Genomic DNA, 13328 nt, shown 5'->3' on the forward strand with positions numbered 1-13328 from the left:
CTTCGTCAAATCCAGTGTCGAGTAAAAGCGAGCCGTGCCTAGTCGATCGAGCAGCTCATCAATACGAGGCATTGGGTATGCGTCGAATTTGGACACTGCGTTGACTTTTCTATAGTCCACACAGAACCGGACCGAGCCGTCGGCCTTGGGAACCAAGACCACCGGGCTGCTCCAGTCACTGTGGGACTCCTCGACGATGCCCATTTCGAGCATGGCCTGAAGTTCTTCCCGAACCACCTTTTTTTTGTGTTCGGGTAGCCTGTAAGGGCGGCTACACACTACCACCCCCGGGGGCGTCTCTATGTGGTGTTCTATGAGGTTAGTGCGACCGGGCAGGGGCGAGAACACATCCGAAAACTCGGCCTGCAACTGGGCGACCTCCGTGAGTTGGGTCGGGGAGAGGTGGTCTCCACAGGGGACCGGAGAGGTGCTTGATGCCAATGTCCCTTTTTGAACCTCCGGCCCCAGCTCCGCCTTCTCCGGAACTACCGACACCAATGCCACGGGGACCTCCTCGTTCCAGAGTTTAAGCAGATTGAGGTGGTAGATCTGTAGCGCCCCACCCCTGTCCGTTCGCCTCACCTCATAGTCGACGTCCCCGACTCGCCGTGTGACCTCAAAGGGCCCTTGCCACTTGGCGATCAATTTGGAGCTCGACGTGGGCAACAGTACGAGTACTTTATCTCCCGGTGTGAACTCCCTAAGGCGCGTACCCTTGTTGTACAGGCGGGCTTGCCATTCCTGGGCCTGCCGCAAATTCTCCTGAGTTAGGTGGGTGAGCGTGTGGAGTTTTGCACGCAGGTCCATAACGTACAGAATTTCGTTCTTACTTTGTGAAGGTCCCTCCTCCCAATTTTCCCGCAGCACATCCAGGATGCGGCGGCACGGTGGTGTAGTGGTTAGCGCTGTCGCCTCACAGCAAGAAGGTCCTGGGTTCGAGCCCCGGGGCCGGCGAGGGCCTTTCTGTGTGGAGTTTGCATGTTCTCCCCGTGTCCGCGTGGGTTTCCTCCGGGTGCTCCGGTTTCCCCCCACAGTCCAAAGACATGCAGGTTAGGTTAACTGGTGACTCTAAATTGACCGTAGGTGTGAATGTGAGTGTGAATGGTTGTCTGTGTCTATGTGTCAGCCCTGTGATGACCTGGCGACTTGTCCAGGGTGTATCCCGCCTTTCGCCCATAGTCAGCTGGGATAGGCTCCAGCTTGCCTGTGACCCTGTAGAAGGATGGAGCGGCTAGAGAGAGACATCCAGGATGCCACATGGCTTACGCCCATATAATAATTCGAACGGGGAGAACCCCGTGGAGGCTTGGGGGACCTCTCGCACTGAGAACAGCAAGGGTTCGAGCCACTTATCCCAATTACGTGCGTCCTCACTTACGAATTTCTTAATAATATTTTTGAGGGTGCGGTTGAACCGTTCCACTAAACCGTCCGTTTGTGGGTGATATACGCTGGTGCGGATCGGCTTAATCCCCAATAACCCATACAGTTCGCGCAGTGTTCGTGACATAAACATAGTGCCTTGGTCAGTCAGAATCTCTTTCGGGATTCCAACTCGGGAGATGACGCGGAAGAGTGCCTCTGCAATACTGCGTGCTGAGATATTGCGCAGAGGCACTGCTTCCGGGTATCGCGTTGCATAGTCCACCAGAACTAATATAAAGCGGTACCCTCGTGCTGACCGATCTAATGGCCCGACAAGATCCATCCCAATTCTCTCAAACGGGGTCTCGATTAACGGTAGAGGGCGCAACGGCGCTTTTGGAATGGCCGCTGGATTTACTAACTAGCATTCGCGGCATGCCGTACACCACCTACGGACATCGCCGCGAATCCCCGGCCAATAGAATCGGGCCATTATTTGGGCTAGTGTTTTATCCTGCCCTAAGTGTCCAGCCATGGGATTAAAGTGAGCCGCCTGGAATACCAATTCCCGGCGGCTCTTTGGAATCAAAAGCTGCGTGATTCGCTCTTTAGTTTGAGTGTCCTGTGTCACTCGGTATAATCTATCCTTCATAATCGCGAAGTAGGGGAAGGACGGGGTGGCGTTCGGTGAGAGCATTTGACCATCGATTACTCTCACTTGGTCAAACGCATGCTGCAGAGTCTCGTCTCGTGACTGCTCTAATGCGAAATCCACGAGGGATTCCCCAATAGAGGGAGGAGGAGCCGGCGGCTCCTCACTCTGATGCGGAGATGACGTAGACGGCTCTGTGACAGCTGCTCCCGCCAAAGCGACACCGGGACCTCCCCCTGTCAACTGGCAGGACCCACACTCTACTAGGCGCGTCATTAAACCCCGAAATCCCGGCCAATCAGTCCCCAAAATTAAAGAGTGGGTAAGGCGAGGATTAACCGCCGCCTTCACTATAAATTTTTCCCTTCTGAAAATAATGTGGACCGACACCAAAGGGTAGCGGTGAAGATCCCCGTGCACACACAACACCTTCACCCCTTGTGCTCCCCCCAATGCCTCGTTTTGAACCAGGCTTTGGCGAATTGAGGTCTGATTACAACCAGAATCCACCAGCGCCTGATATGTAGTCCCTTGGATACTCACTGGTATGCGATACGCTCCGGCCCGATCGAGGGCGGCCTCTGGCGCGTTGGGGATCCGAACCACCGCGCCCACTTCCATTGCTGTGCACTGCTGTTGAAGGTGGCCCGGTTCCCCGCAGCGCCAGCAAACCGGCCCGGGCTTTCCCTCTGCACCGGTGACCTGGGGCTCACTCACCTGAGGTGGGGGAGAGACAGACACAGAAGGGAGAAACGGGAGGGCACCGCGGGTGCGGCGGGCCGGCTGGGGTGGTGCCGGCCCCCGCCTCCGCGGTGGGGGAATGGGGCCAGGACGAGACACAGGAGGAGGGGGAGAGAGAGAGAGAGAGAAGAGGAGAGAAGAGATGATGTCATCTGCTGTCCTGCCGCCGGGACAGCCGCCAGATGATCCTCCGCCAGCTCGACTGCCTGATCCAGCGACGCCGGGCGGTGGCACTGGACCCACTCCACGGTTCCTGCTGGTAGGCGGGCGACGAACTGTTCCAGTACCACCTGGTCGACGATTCCCTCGGCGTCGCGATCGTCGGCCCTCAGCCACTGCCAGCAGGCGTCCCGGAGCTGCTGGCCGAACGCGAACGGCCGGCCGACTTCCTCCAATTGCAGCGCGTGGAAACGCTGGCGCTGTTGTTCCAATGTGCGCCCCACGCGCTGGAGGACGGCCCGGCGGAGGTCCACGTACGCCAGCCGGCGGTCGGCGGGGAGCTGTAGCACGGCCAGCTGTGCCTCTCCCGTGAGCAGGGGGAGGAGGCGTGCCACGCGCTACTCCATCGGCCACCCCGAGGCTTCGGCGACCTGTTCAAACAATGTGAGGAACGCCTCGGGGTCATCCTGCGGGCCCATCTTGGTGACAGTGAGGGGAGATAGGCCTGCGGCCGGAGCGCTGGTGGGCCCCGCCGACGCGAGGAGATGCCGGAACGCCTTGCGATCTTCCTGCTGGGCCAGCACCAGGGCTTCGAAGCGCCGCTCTTGTTCCTTTCAGAGTGTGACGAGCGCCTGGTGCTGGCTTTGCTGAGCCGTGGCGAGGGCGTGGACCAGGTCAGCGAACGGGGAGGATTCCATGGGGCTGCTGGGTTGGTGCTCCACTTTTCCCGGGTTTCGGCACCACTGTAGCGTTCTTTATGTGTGGGTGGAGCACAGAGGACGGCAGGACAGAGATCAGGTTTAACACTTGGCTTTATTGCCACACTTTTCAGTACAACAATAATCGCTCTAACACAGACACACACACAACCGGTGTCTGGTTCAGGGATGAGCCACTTCCGCTCTCGCTCTCCCTCCTCATATAGGGCGCGGTCACTGGGAAGACCCACAAACACAGGTTAATTGCTCTCAGGTGTAGTGAATCTGCCACTTACCTTCCCTGACTCCGCCCTCCTGTCACAGACCGGTGCTTGACCATGCCCCCGCTGCCACAATCATGTTGTGGGCTTTCCCCGTTCATGCAAGGCATTGTGGGATACAAATTTGAAACAGGAGAGAAAAATGGAGGATGTGAGTGTGCTAATGAAATGTGAAAGACCGAGTACAGTAACGGAAAGCAAGAAGAAATATGTTATTTACCAGCTGGGAGGTCCGTATCATGAAATACTGTGACCAAGGTCTTGAAAGTACTGAGCGAGGCCCTCTGGGCTGAGGTCAGTATTCAGGGCCGAGGTCACGGTATTTCACCATACGGACCGACCTTAAGCTGGTAAATAATATATTTATTTTTTTCTTTACCAAATTCTAACAGAAAACAAGGGCGCCCGAAAGGGAAAACTGAGCCGAGCTGCCATTTTGAATCCTTATTCACGGCTGTAATGCAAATTGCTTCCTCCTTGGTATACAAGTGCACTTCCATGGCAGGAAAAAAAAAAACTACATTTTGCTGCCTATGTAGTCCCCTATTTATACAAAATTGAGTCATTCAGGATTCAGCCATGTTTTTGCTCGGCGTTAGCAACAGTTACAGGTTTTTAGCTTTCTCCTGAAATGTTTTCTTTTATTTCTTCTTCCTCAGGGTAGTAAAACTCGCTTTCGTTGTGAAGACTGTCATTATCGCTATCCATGCTGTAAAATTAATGCTATTCTCCTGAGAAATGCTGGCAAAAATTTATAAGATTTTTAATAATCTTATAAATAAATCTTATAAAAAAAAAAGATAAATGTTGACAAAAAATGCTACTATGTTTGTTGTTGTGAACGAGCGAGTCACCAGAGGTCCATAACTGGGGTCCGTATCGTAGAATACAGACCCGCTCGCCAGCCAATCAGAGCGCAGGATTTGATGGAAACTGGGCCGCGAAAAAAATAAAAGATGTTATGTTGCGAAGGAAAGGAAATGCAGGACCAAACTAATAAATATCGGCGGTCAGCGAGCACCTCGGTGTGATCAGTTGTTCGTTTCGCGACAGAATGATGGAACTCTCAGTGCACGGTCAAAGGTAAACCTGTACATGGCAGTAATGCAACACTGTGGATACCAGCTGCCGTAAAACCCAAAAGAAGAAGAAGAAGGTAAACCTGCGCATGCGAACACGGACTTCCTCTGTCTGCTTGAATGCGCGAAGCGAGCGATTTCATGCATATTATCTCATCTCATCTCATTATCTGTAGCCGCTTTATCCTGTTCTACAGGGTCGCAGGCAAGCTGGAACCTATCCCAGCTGACTACGGGCGAAAGGCGGGGTACACCCTGGACAAGTCGCCAGGTCATCACAGGGCTGACACATGGGCACAGACAACCATTCACACTCACATTCACACCTACGGTCAATTTAGAGTCACCAGTTAACCTAACCTGCATGTCTTTGGACTGTGGGGGAAACCGGAGCACCCGGAGGAAACCCACGCGGACACGGGGAGAACATGCAAACTCCGCACAGAAAGGCCCTCGCTGGCCACGGGGCTCGAACCCGGACCTTCTTGCTGTGAGGCGACAGCGTTAACCACTACACCACCGTGCCGCCCTTCATGCATATTATTTGCTCGGGAATCCCCTCAAATTAAATAACTTCCCAGCCACAGGATGGCCTGATATTTTGTGAGAAATAAACATATATCACAATGACCAAATTTCAGAGGGAACTAAATTTCACCAATTTTATGAAATCGAAAGGCCGTCTAGCTTTAAGCTAACCTGACAGGACTTCACAATGTTTAAGAGCTATACTGCTGATGCTATAAAGCTAGATAACCTAAACTACACACAGAATTTCTGAGATTTTTTTTTAAATTCATTGCTATCACTAGCTAGTGAGCTGATATGAACTAACAGGACAGATTTTCTAGAGAATTTTAAGTCATACAAAAATTTTCGTAATCCTTCCTTATAGGGCGTGTGCTCTGGATGTTGAAGAAACATGTGCATTCAGTCCAGGAACAAAAAGCTGAACAGCACTTGCTGAGAATGGACAAATCTCATCTCGTTGAGGGTCAACTTCACCAGAAACTTGACCATTTTAACGGAAGAATCACAGATACCCTCCCTCAGGTCCAAAAATACATTGTTTAATATAATAGGAAATATGAAATTTCATAATCGAGGATGTAAATACAAATGGCAAAATATTTATGACTAATTATTATATATTCACAGTATTTTAAGACTCTTATTACATGCTCTTTTCTTTATGACACAGAAATTCATTGTGAATGAAGCTTACTGGAAAAAGCCAGATGGTCCTGTGTTTCTCTACATTAGTGGTGAAGGCCCTCTGTGTAAATTTAGCGTGTTGGCTGGTACTGTACTTTATCTTTTTATTGTTTAATATGCAGATTTATTATAGACGGAGCTGGAATGTAGTGTATGCATGGCCTGTTAGTTGTGATTCCAATTATTGTTATTCCTGTTAATAAAAACACTATACATACCATTAAGGTAATGGTGTAAGGTTGGATTTTCTGACTAAACTGATCTTGTTGTAATTCCAAGAACTTTGATCTTGTTTGGAATTCATTCATATTGGCCCATGAGGCCACGCTACAGTAATTTGTAACACATTCTTCTTACAACCACATTCCCACTTGCCTCTTATTCTCTCATCTTGTCAATGAAATCCCCAACCTCAATCTGGTGTTATGTGTCTCTCAGGTCACCATGTGACCATGGCAGAGAAGCATAGAGCACTGCTTGTGGCACTTGAACACCGATTCTACGGTTCGAGCATCAATCCAGGTGGCCTAGAGCTTTTGAATCTGCAGCACCTTTCTAGTCAGCAGGCGTGAGTAGCCACCCTTGGAAGAAGAATACACATTATACATTTTGGTCTTTAAAATCTCCACTGATTTATCACGTGTATCTTTTTCTTTCGGTCAGCCTTGCAGATCTGGCTGCTTTCCACAACTTTATCAGCCAGAAATATGCCCTCACTGACAAGAACATCTGGATCTGTTTCGGGGGCTCATATGCTGGCGCTCTCTCCGCCTGGTTCAGGGGAAAGGTGATAAATGATTCACAAATTGATTGATTCTTTTCGGTGAAGGGTAATTTAAAGGATTTTATACATTTACAGACTAAAACAAGTGCAGAGTTGATGGATGATAAGTTAACATATAGCTTCTGCAGGGTATCCTTGTATGTACAAACAAATGGCGTTCTCCATGATCAAGAACAATGCAATTTATTTAATTGCATTAAAACGAGACTCCACTGGTCTCAAGGCACCAAATATGTGCCAAGAAAACATTCCCCACTCCATTACAATATCACCTCTGACCTGAACTATTGACACAAGGCAGGACGGATCCAAATGAAATGGAATACACCAATATCTGACCCTACCATCTGCATGTCACAGTAAAAATTATGACCAGGAAATGTTTTCTTCTCTTATTTTAGTGAGCTTGTGGCCTCAGTTACTTGTTCTTAGCTGACAGGAGCAGACTGGAGTTCCTTTCTGCTGCTGTGGCCCATTTACTTCAGGGTTTGATGTGTTGTGCACACTTCTTTTGTAATACATGGAAACGTGGTGTTATTTTCCTCTGATCTCTTTTATTAACAAGACGTATTTGCCTAAAATACTGGATGTTTTGTTAAAATTTTCTGTAGAAGACTGTACTAGTGTGGGAAATAAGGCCGGACTGACGGACATTGACTGGTAATTTTTGCATTGTCTGTCTGTATTTCAAAAGCATCGGACCAGATGGCTCATGAAAAATTGTAAAGATATGGGTCTAATCTACTTCTAATTTTCCTCCAGATGTTACACTGGGCGAATACATTATGTCATAACTTCCACTGGGAAAAAAAACGAGTTGATTCCTGATTACTTAGCGTATCAAATTATGTGACATCGTTCCACAGTTATCGACACCTTTGTCCACAGTTATTGACACCGTTCCACAATTATCGACATCTAGATGATTATTTATTTAAAAACATAATTGGTATGTGGTATTAAGTTAACAAAACATAGTTTTTATTTAAAATTTGCTTTACGTTGACTTATATTTAGTACAAAATATCTTTTATATAAATATATTGATGTTGGTGCTTACGTAAATGAGGAAGTAATTCTAATCTTTGTAAACAAATGAACTGAGAATGTTTAGCCTGTCAGAAAATCTGTATTTTCATAGATCACATTTTGTTCATCATTCATTGTTGTTTGTATTAATTTCTAGTTTTGTCGTTTACCAATAAGTGTCAACAGAAATTGACATTATAACCACATGAAAATGAGGTCAAAGGTTGCATGTCATTCCTCGAATCAAAATATAAAATGTCTACTGATATTGTAATATGTGGTAGATATTTACAACAAACTGGAAAAAAAATCTGAATGGAATAGAAACGTCTGAATATTTCAAGCATGTAATTTTTTTATATGCTAGGAATTTAATTCTGGTCCAATTCTATTTATTGCAATAGGATTCCAAATACTCTATAAGCATTCCATTCTGTTATGAATCAGAAAAAAAATTATTATAAATCACAGCACTTTTTTTTTTAAAAGTACTTCATCTGCTTCAACAATGTTACACAAAGATCGATACATAACAGTTGTAAATGTCACTTAATTCCACAGGGTGTCGATAATGGTGGACACTGGTGAACGTGATCACTATTATCGACACCTCACGTGACTTCTCGAACACGCATTTAAATACAAAATGGCGACTGTGAAATGAAAGAATAAGAAACAAAGTAGGTTTCACTAAGGATATCATGAAATATCAGTGAATTTGATAAGTAAAAACATATCCATGATCTTTCCACCATGCTTACCTGCGATGATAACGTCCGGGTTCTCCTCAAATTGCTGATCGTGCTAAAAAAAATTCCATCTCAGGTAACGAGCTGTGTCATCAGACGACAAGATCAAAGGGTGAGGGGGGGGGGTCTTCCGGTTGATTAATTAGCCAATAATAACTGCTGTAACTGAAACTCACCTTTGTAAAATTGTTTTTTATTGGTAAGTCTGAAAAGGTGTCGATAATTATGGACTGTCAATAATTGTAGCTGCTGCTCTACTACAGGTTTTGGACCCTGACAAAGTGTTTTTTCCATCATTTTTTAACCCTCTGTGGTCGAGCTTCGTCAGCGAAGCTTTAGAATGAGTAGGTCATGTATTTAGATAAATATCTTCAAGTTTTTATCATACAAGTTACAAAAAATATATACACTTTCCTACATGCCCACTGCCAAATAATATTATATTTTTAAAATTACCTAAAATTACCTAAATTAGATGAAACATAAAACTTGTCACCTTACTCAGTCACATGCGAGTCGGAGCGCTGAGCGCCCACTTATGCATTCATAAAAGACTGTTCCCATGGTAATGGCATGATCATTACTTTCACTCTTTTGGTTTCGATTGGTTTCTCTTTTGCGGTGTTTTCTTCTATTTTCTAAGTTCTAGTCCAGCAGGTTTTAGTCTGAATGCCAAATGATATGACCGTGTCTAGTTTTGAGTCATTTTAAAAGTCATTTTGTTACAAAGTTACTTGGAATCTCATACTCAAAATTTTAACTCTATTGTGTAAGAAGAGTTGTATTGTTAATTACTAAATTTCTTATAGAATTGTTATAAACATCGTATAAAAAATAGTCATTGTTGACATAATATTTCATGAGTGTTATTATAGTACCTATATATGAGTACCAGTAAGTTGTAACCAACTGGAACATCCTTACCCCCATACTTTTTTCTAGACATGAAATTGACCTGTGTGTGCTACTGTTTTCTTGGGTAGAACTTTAAGCATGTTTTTCTTGAACCATCTGACATTTTCTTGTAAATTATATTCAATTTATAGTGTAATTAGCAACTAATGTCTAGTGTAATTTGGCCTTTGAAGATCACAAAAATGTGCCTGGAAATAGCTAACAAGCCATCTCCAGGCATCTAAAGCCCTTCAGCTTCCAAGGCCCCAAGGTGGGCCCCAGACCACTGGCTTCATTGTTCCAGGCCTTTGGTCCATCATTCAGACAGGCTGAAATTTGGACAGACAGACAACATTTCAGACTTGTCTATCCTGTGACAGTCTGCTTAAAATTCCTTATTTCCCACGCTACTCTACTGTATGAAAATTTTAGTGTTGTAGCACTTGAGACTGGTCTCAAGACCACTTTTTGAAGGTCTTGGTCTCGTCTCAGAATTGACCACATTTTTACTCGGTCTTGTCTTGGTTTCAGACATAGAGGACTCTGGATTTTATTTCAAGACTGGTCAAGACCACAACTGTGGGGATTTCACTAAATTGCCTATGCATTATCTGATTTATTTATTTATTAATATTGTTACTGTAATTGAATATAAAATTTCCTGCTTCAAATGTGACCAATAATGTATCTCACTGCTAATTTGAAAATTTTTTTCCTGTTAACAGCCACCCCCCCACCCCCCACCCCCCCTTTACACACACTGGTCTGGTCCTGGTTTTGACTTGGTCTCGCCCTGCCTTGGTCTTGGTCTCAACCCCTCAAAGTCTTGGTCTTGACTTGGTCTCGATACACTGTGGTCTTGGTCATAACTTGGTCTCTGTTTAGGTGGTCTTGACACCAACATTACCATAGATCACACTTGCTGATCTCAGTTACTGCCTGGTTAGATCTCAGTTACTGCCTGATTGGCTGGTTAGAAAGATCTATTAACATTCCCATATACAAGTGTATCTAATAAACTGGCCACTGCATACCGTGGTCTGTAAGCGAAGAATTTGAGGCTATGGCTCGACAGAGCGAGACTAAACACAGAATGGCAATGCAATCTGAGTTGTAAAGAACTGTAAAATAGCACTATTAAATAAAGAATAAAACACAACTGGGCATACTGTTAAAGAATGGTAAAAAAATGAATGATGGGATTTCGTGATGCGTTACCACCCTGAAGTGGATGGTTTTCCACTAACAGCATGTCCTGAAATGTTCATTCCTCTTATATCACTGCAAATTGCTTTGTAAAAATCATTTTATAGTTACATTGAATGCTGTGGAACATCCATAAAACAAGCTCCTGTTATCACTTACTTTATAGCAGCCATAAATGTATATAAACACAGCTTTAAGGCATTGCTTGTTTCAGAAAACACTAAAAGTTACAGCTTTACCTCTGTTACAAAGCACTGACACTGGATTCTTCTTCCAAAATGCTAAATAAACATCTCCTCATAGAAAACTTCACCTTATCAACAATTAGACACATTTTAATCCATATTTTAAGTACACTGACCACCATACAAGTGTGTAAGCTTTTACTCGAGAAACAATAATGTATTAAAACAAGTGCATTGATATAAACCTGTGGTTTACCTGACAGCCAAAACTGTATGACCTATCAGAGCTTCTGTTATAGAAAATGAGCCAATGGCTTCTGACCAGTCAGAAATGAGTATTCCACACTGGCACTGTTGCAGTGTTCTGGTATAAGAGCAATTAAACTGGATTTTGAATGGTAGCCTACAGTGGATATAAAAAGTGTACACACCCTGTTAAAATGATAGTTTTTTTTGATGTAAAAAAAAATGAGACCATGATAAATAATATCAACTTTTCCCACCTTTAATATGACCTGTACAATTCAATTGAAAAACAAGCAAATCTGTTGGGGGGAAAAAACATTGTCAGTAATGGTGTTGAGTCAGAACGTGAAGCAAACTACAAACATGGCTTCCCAAGACTACAACGCCCAAGGTTCACAGCGCCCCCGTCTCAGTCTTATTAACTTCAACCGTCTCTCATTAACAATCATCAGCAGTGCTACTTAAGCCTCTCCCTCGCTCTCCTTCAGTGCGAAATATCGTTCTGTCTTTCCAGTCATACCAAGCCTTTCTAGTCTACCTGCTTTCCTGTTATTGAACTTTTGCTACGTTTTCCCGTTATCTGCCTCTGTCCTCTCTCTGATATTCTGTTCACCGATCAACTGACCCTTGCCTGGCTTTGACTATGAGTTTGCTTACTGATTTGGCTATGCTTCTCATTTGCATCCCTACTCTCCACTGCACATACAACCGTGAGTGCCTGCAATCTGACAGGATACTTTGCCTCATTATAGATGTAGCAGAGGAGGCGAAGCAAACAGCTCTGAATGCTCAGGGACGCCTCTTAGGGGAACATCACCAGATGCTCACCGACCTCAACACCAGGATGGTACAGTTAACTGCTGTAATGTCGCAGGCTCTCCTAACGCGCTCTGAAACTACCTCTACTCCTGTGCAACTTCTCCCAACTCCCGAAAAATATGCCAGTGATGCCCGGAACTGTAAGGGATTTCTGCTTCGATGCTCCATGTACTTTGCTAGTATGCCAAATCTTTCTGATGAACACAAAATTGCAAAATTTATCTCCTTTCTCACTGGTAAGGTGCTACAGTGTTCTACAGTGCACGGTATGGAAGAGTGGAGAGGAGCACACCACTTCATATGAACGTTTTCTAGAATTGTTCAAGTGAGTATTCGATCACAAACCTGAGGGGATCAAAGTCGGTGAGAGCCTGCTCACCATCATGCAAGGAACGAGATGAGTAGCCGAATATGCACTCGACTTCAGAACCCTTGCAGCCGCAAGTGGATGGAATGAACCAGTGTTGAAAGCAGTGTTCCGTCAAGGTTTATGTCCTGAGATTCAGAATGAAATGGCTTGCAGAGATGAGCATCTCACATTGGACTCCCTCATAGATCTTGCAATTCGCCTGGATCACCTACTCTCCAGCCATCCCTCTCTCAAAGAGGACACCAGACCAGCTCAGTCTATGGAAGTGTCCTCACCCATGGAGGTTTCCCAAACCAGACTGAGGTCTCTCTGAACGAGAGAGATGATGACGTGAGGGTCTATGCTTTTACTGTGGGAGCTCCGACCATCCCACTAGAAATCGCAATAACCCTGAACCTGTTCCTGACGTGGTGAGTTTTACAAGGAAATTTAACTCAGTCATTCAAAGTACCTGTCTTGTTGAAACTGCCAGCTTTGACTCATGTACTGTTTGCATTTGTTGACTCCGGGGTGGAGGGTACTTCATTGACAACTCCATCATCCAGGAGTTCAACCTGTCCACAACCCCTCTGCAAAGTCCACTCAGCATCAGGACCATCAATAGAGGACCCATAGGAGATGGTCTCGTCACAACTAGGACCACTCCAGTTTGCATCCAAGTAGGAGCTCTACATTCTGAACTCATTTCACTGTTTGTGACTTCTACGGTCAATCACGACATCATCCTGGGTTATCCTTGGTTACAGCTCCATAATCCTCTGATTTCATGGCAACACAAAGAAATCCTCCAATGGTGCCCCACATGCTTCCAGAACTGTTTGTCACATCCTCAACTATGCATCTCCTCGATCTCAGT

The 13328-nt window shown here is 45.3% G+C and overlaps 1 protein-coding gene across 2 annotated transcripts in view; it reads left to right on the top strand.

Annotated features, from left to right (window-relative positions):
- The window catches only part of LOC132871515 (thymus-specific serine protease), a 41294-nt gene that overhangs the window by 10821 nt on the left and 17145 nt on the right, over window positions 1-13328 (top strand). Inside the window, exons 2-5 of one of the 2 annotated variants that reach the window (XM_060905726.1) lie at window positions 5871-6028; window positions 6177-6276; window positions 6629-6758; window positions 6854-6977. In XM_060905726.1, coding sequence (XP_060761709.1) covers window positions 5871-6028; window positions 6177-6276; window positions 6629-6758; window positions 6854-6977 — 512 coding nt within the window. The remainder of the gene's footprint in view (window positions 1-5870; window positions 6029-6176; window positions 6277-6628; window positions 6759-6853; window positions 6978-13328) is intronic. The other variant, XM_060905727.1, reaches the window with a different exon arrangement.

The sequence above is a fragment of the Neoarius graeffei genome, chromosome 23 (genome assembly GCF_027579695.1).
Source record: "Neoarius graeffei isolate fNeoGra1 chromosome 23, fNeoGra1.pri, whole genome shotgun sequence".
Taxonomy (NCBI): Eukaryota; Metazoa; Chordata; class Actinopteri; order Siluriformes; family Ariidae; genus Neoarius; species Neoarius graeffei.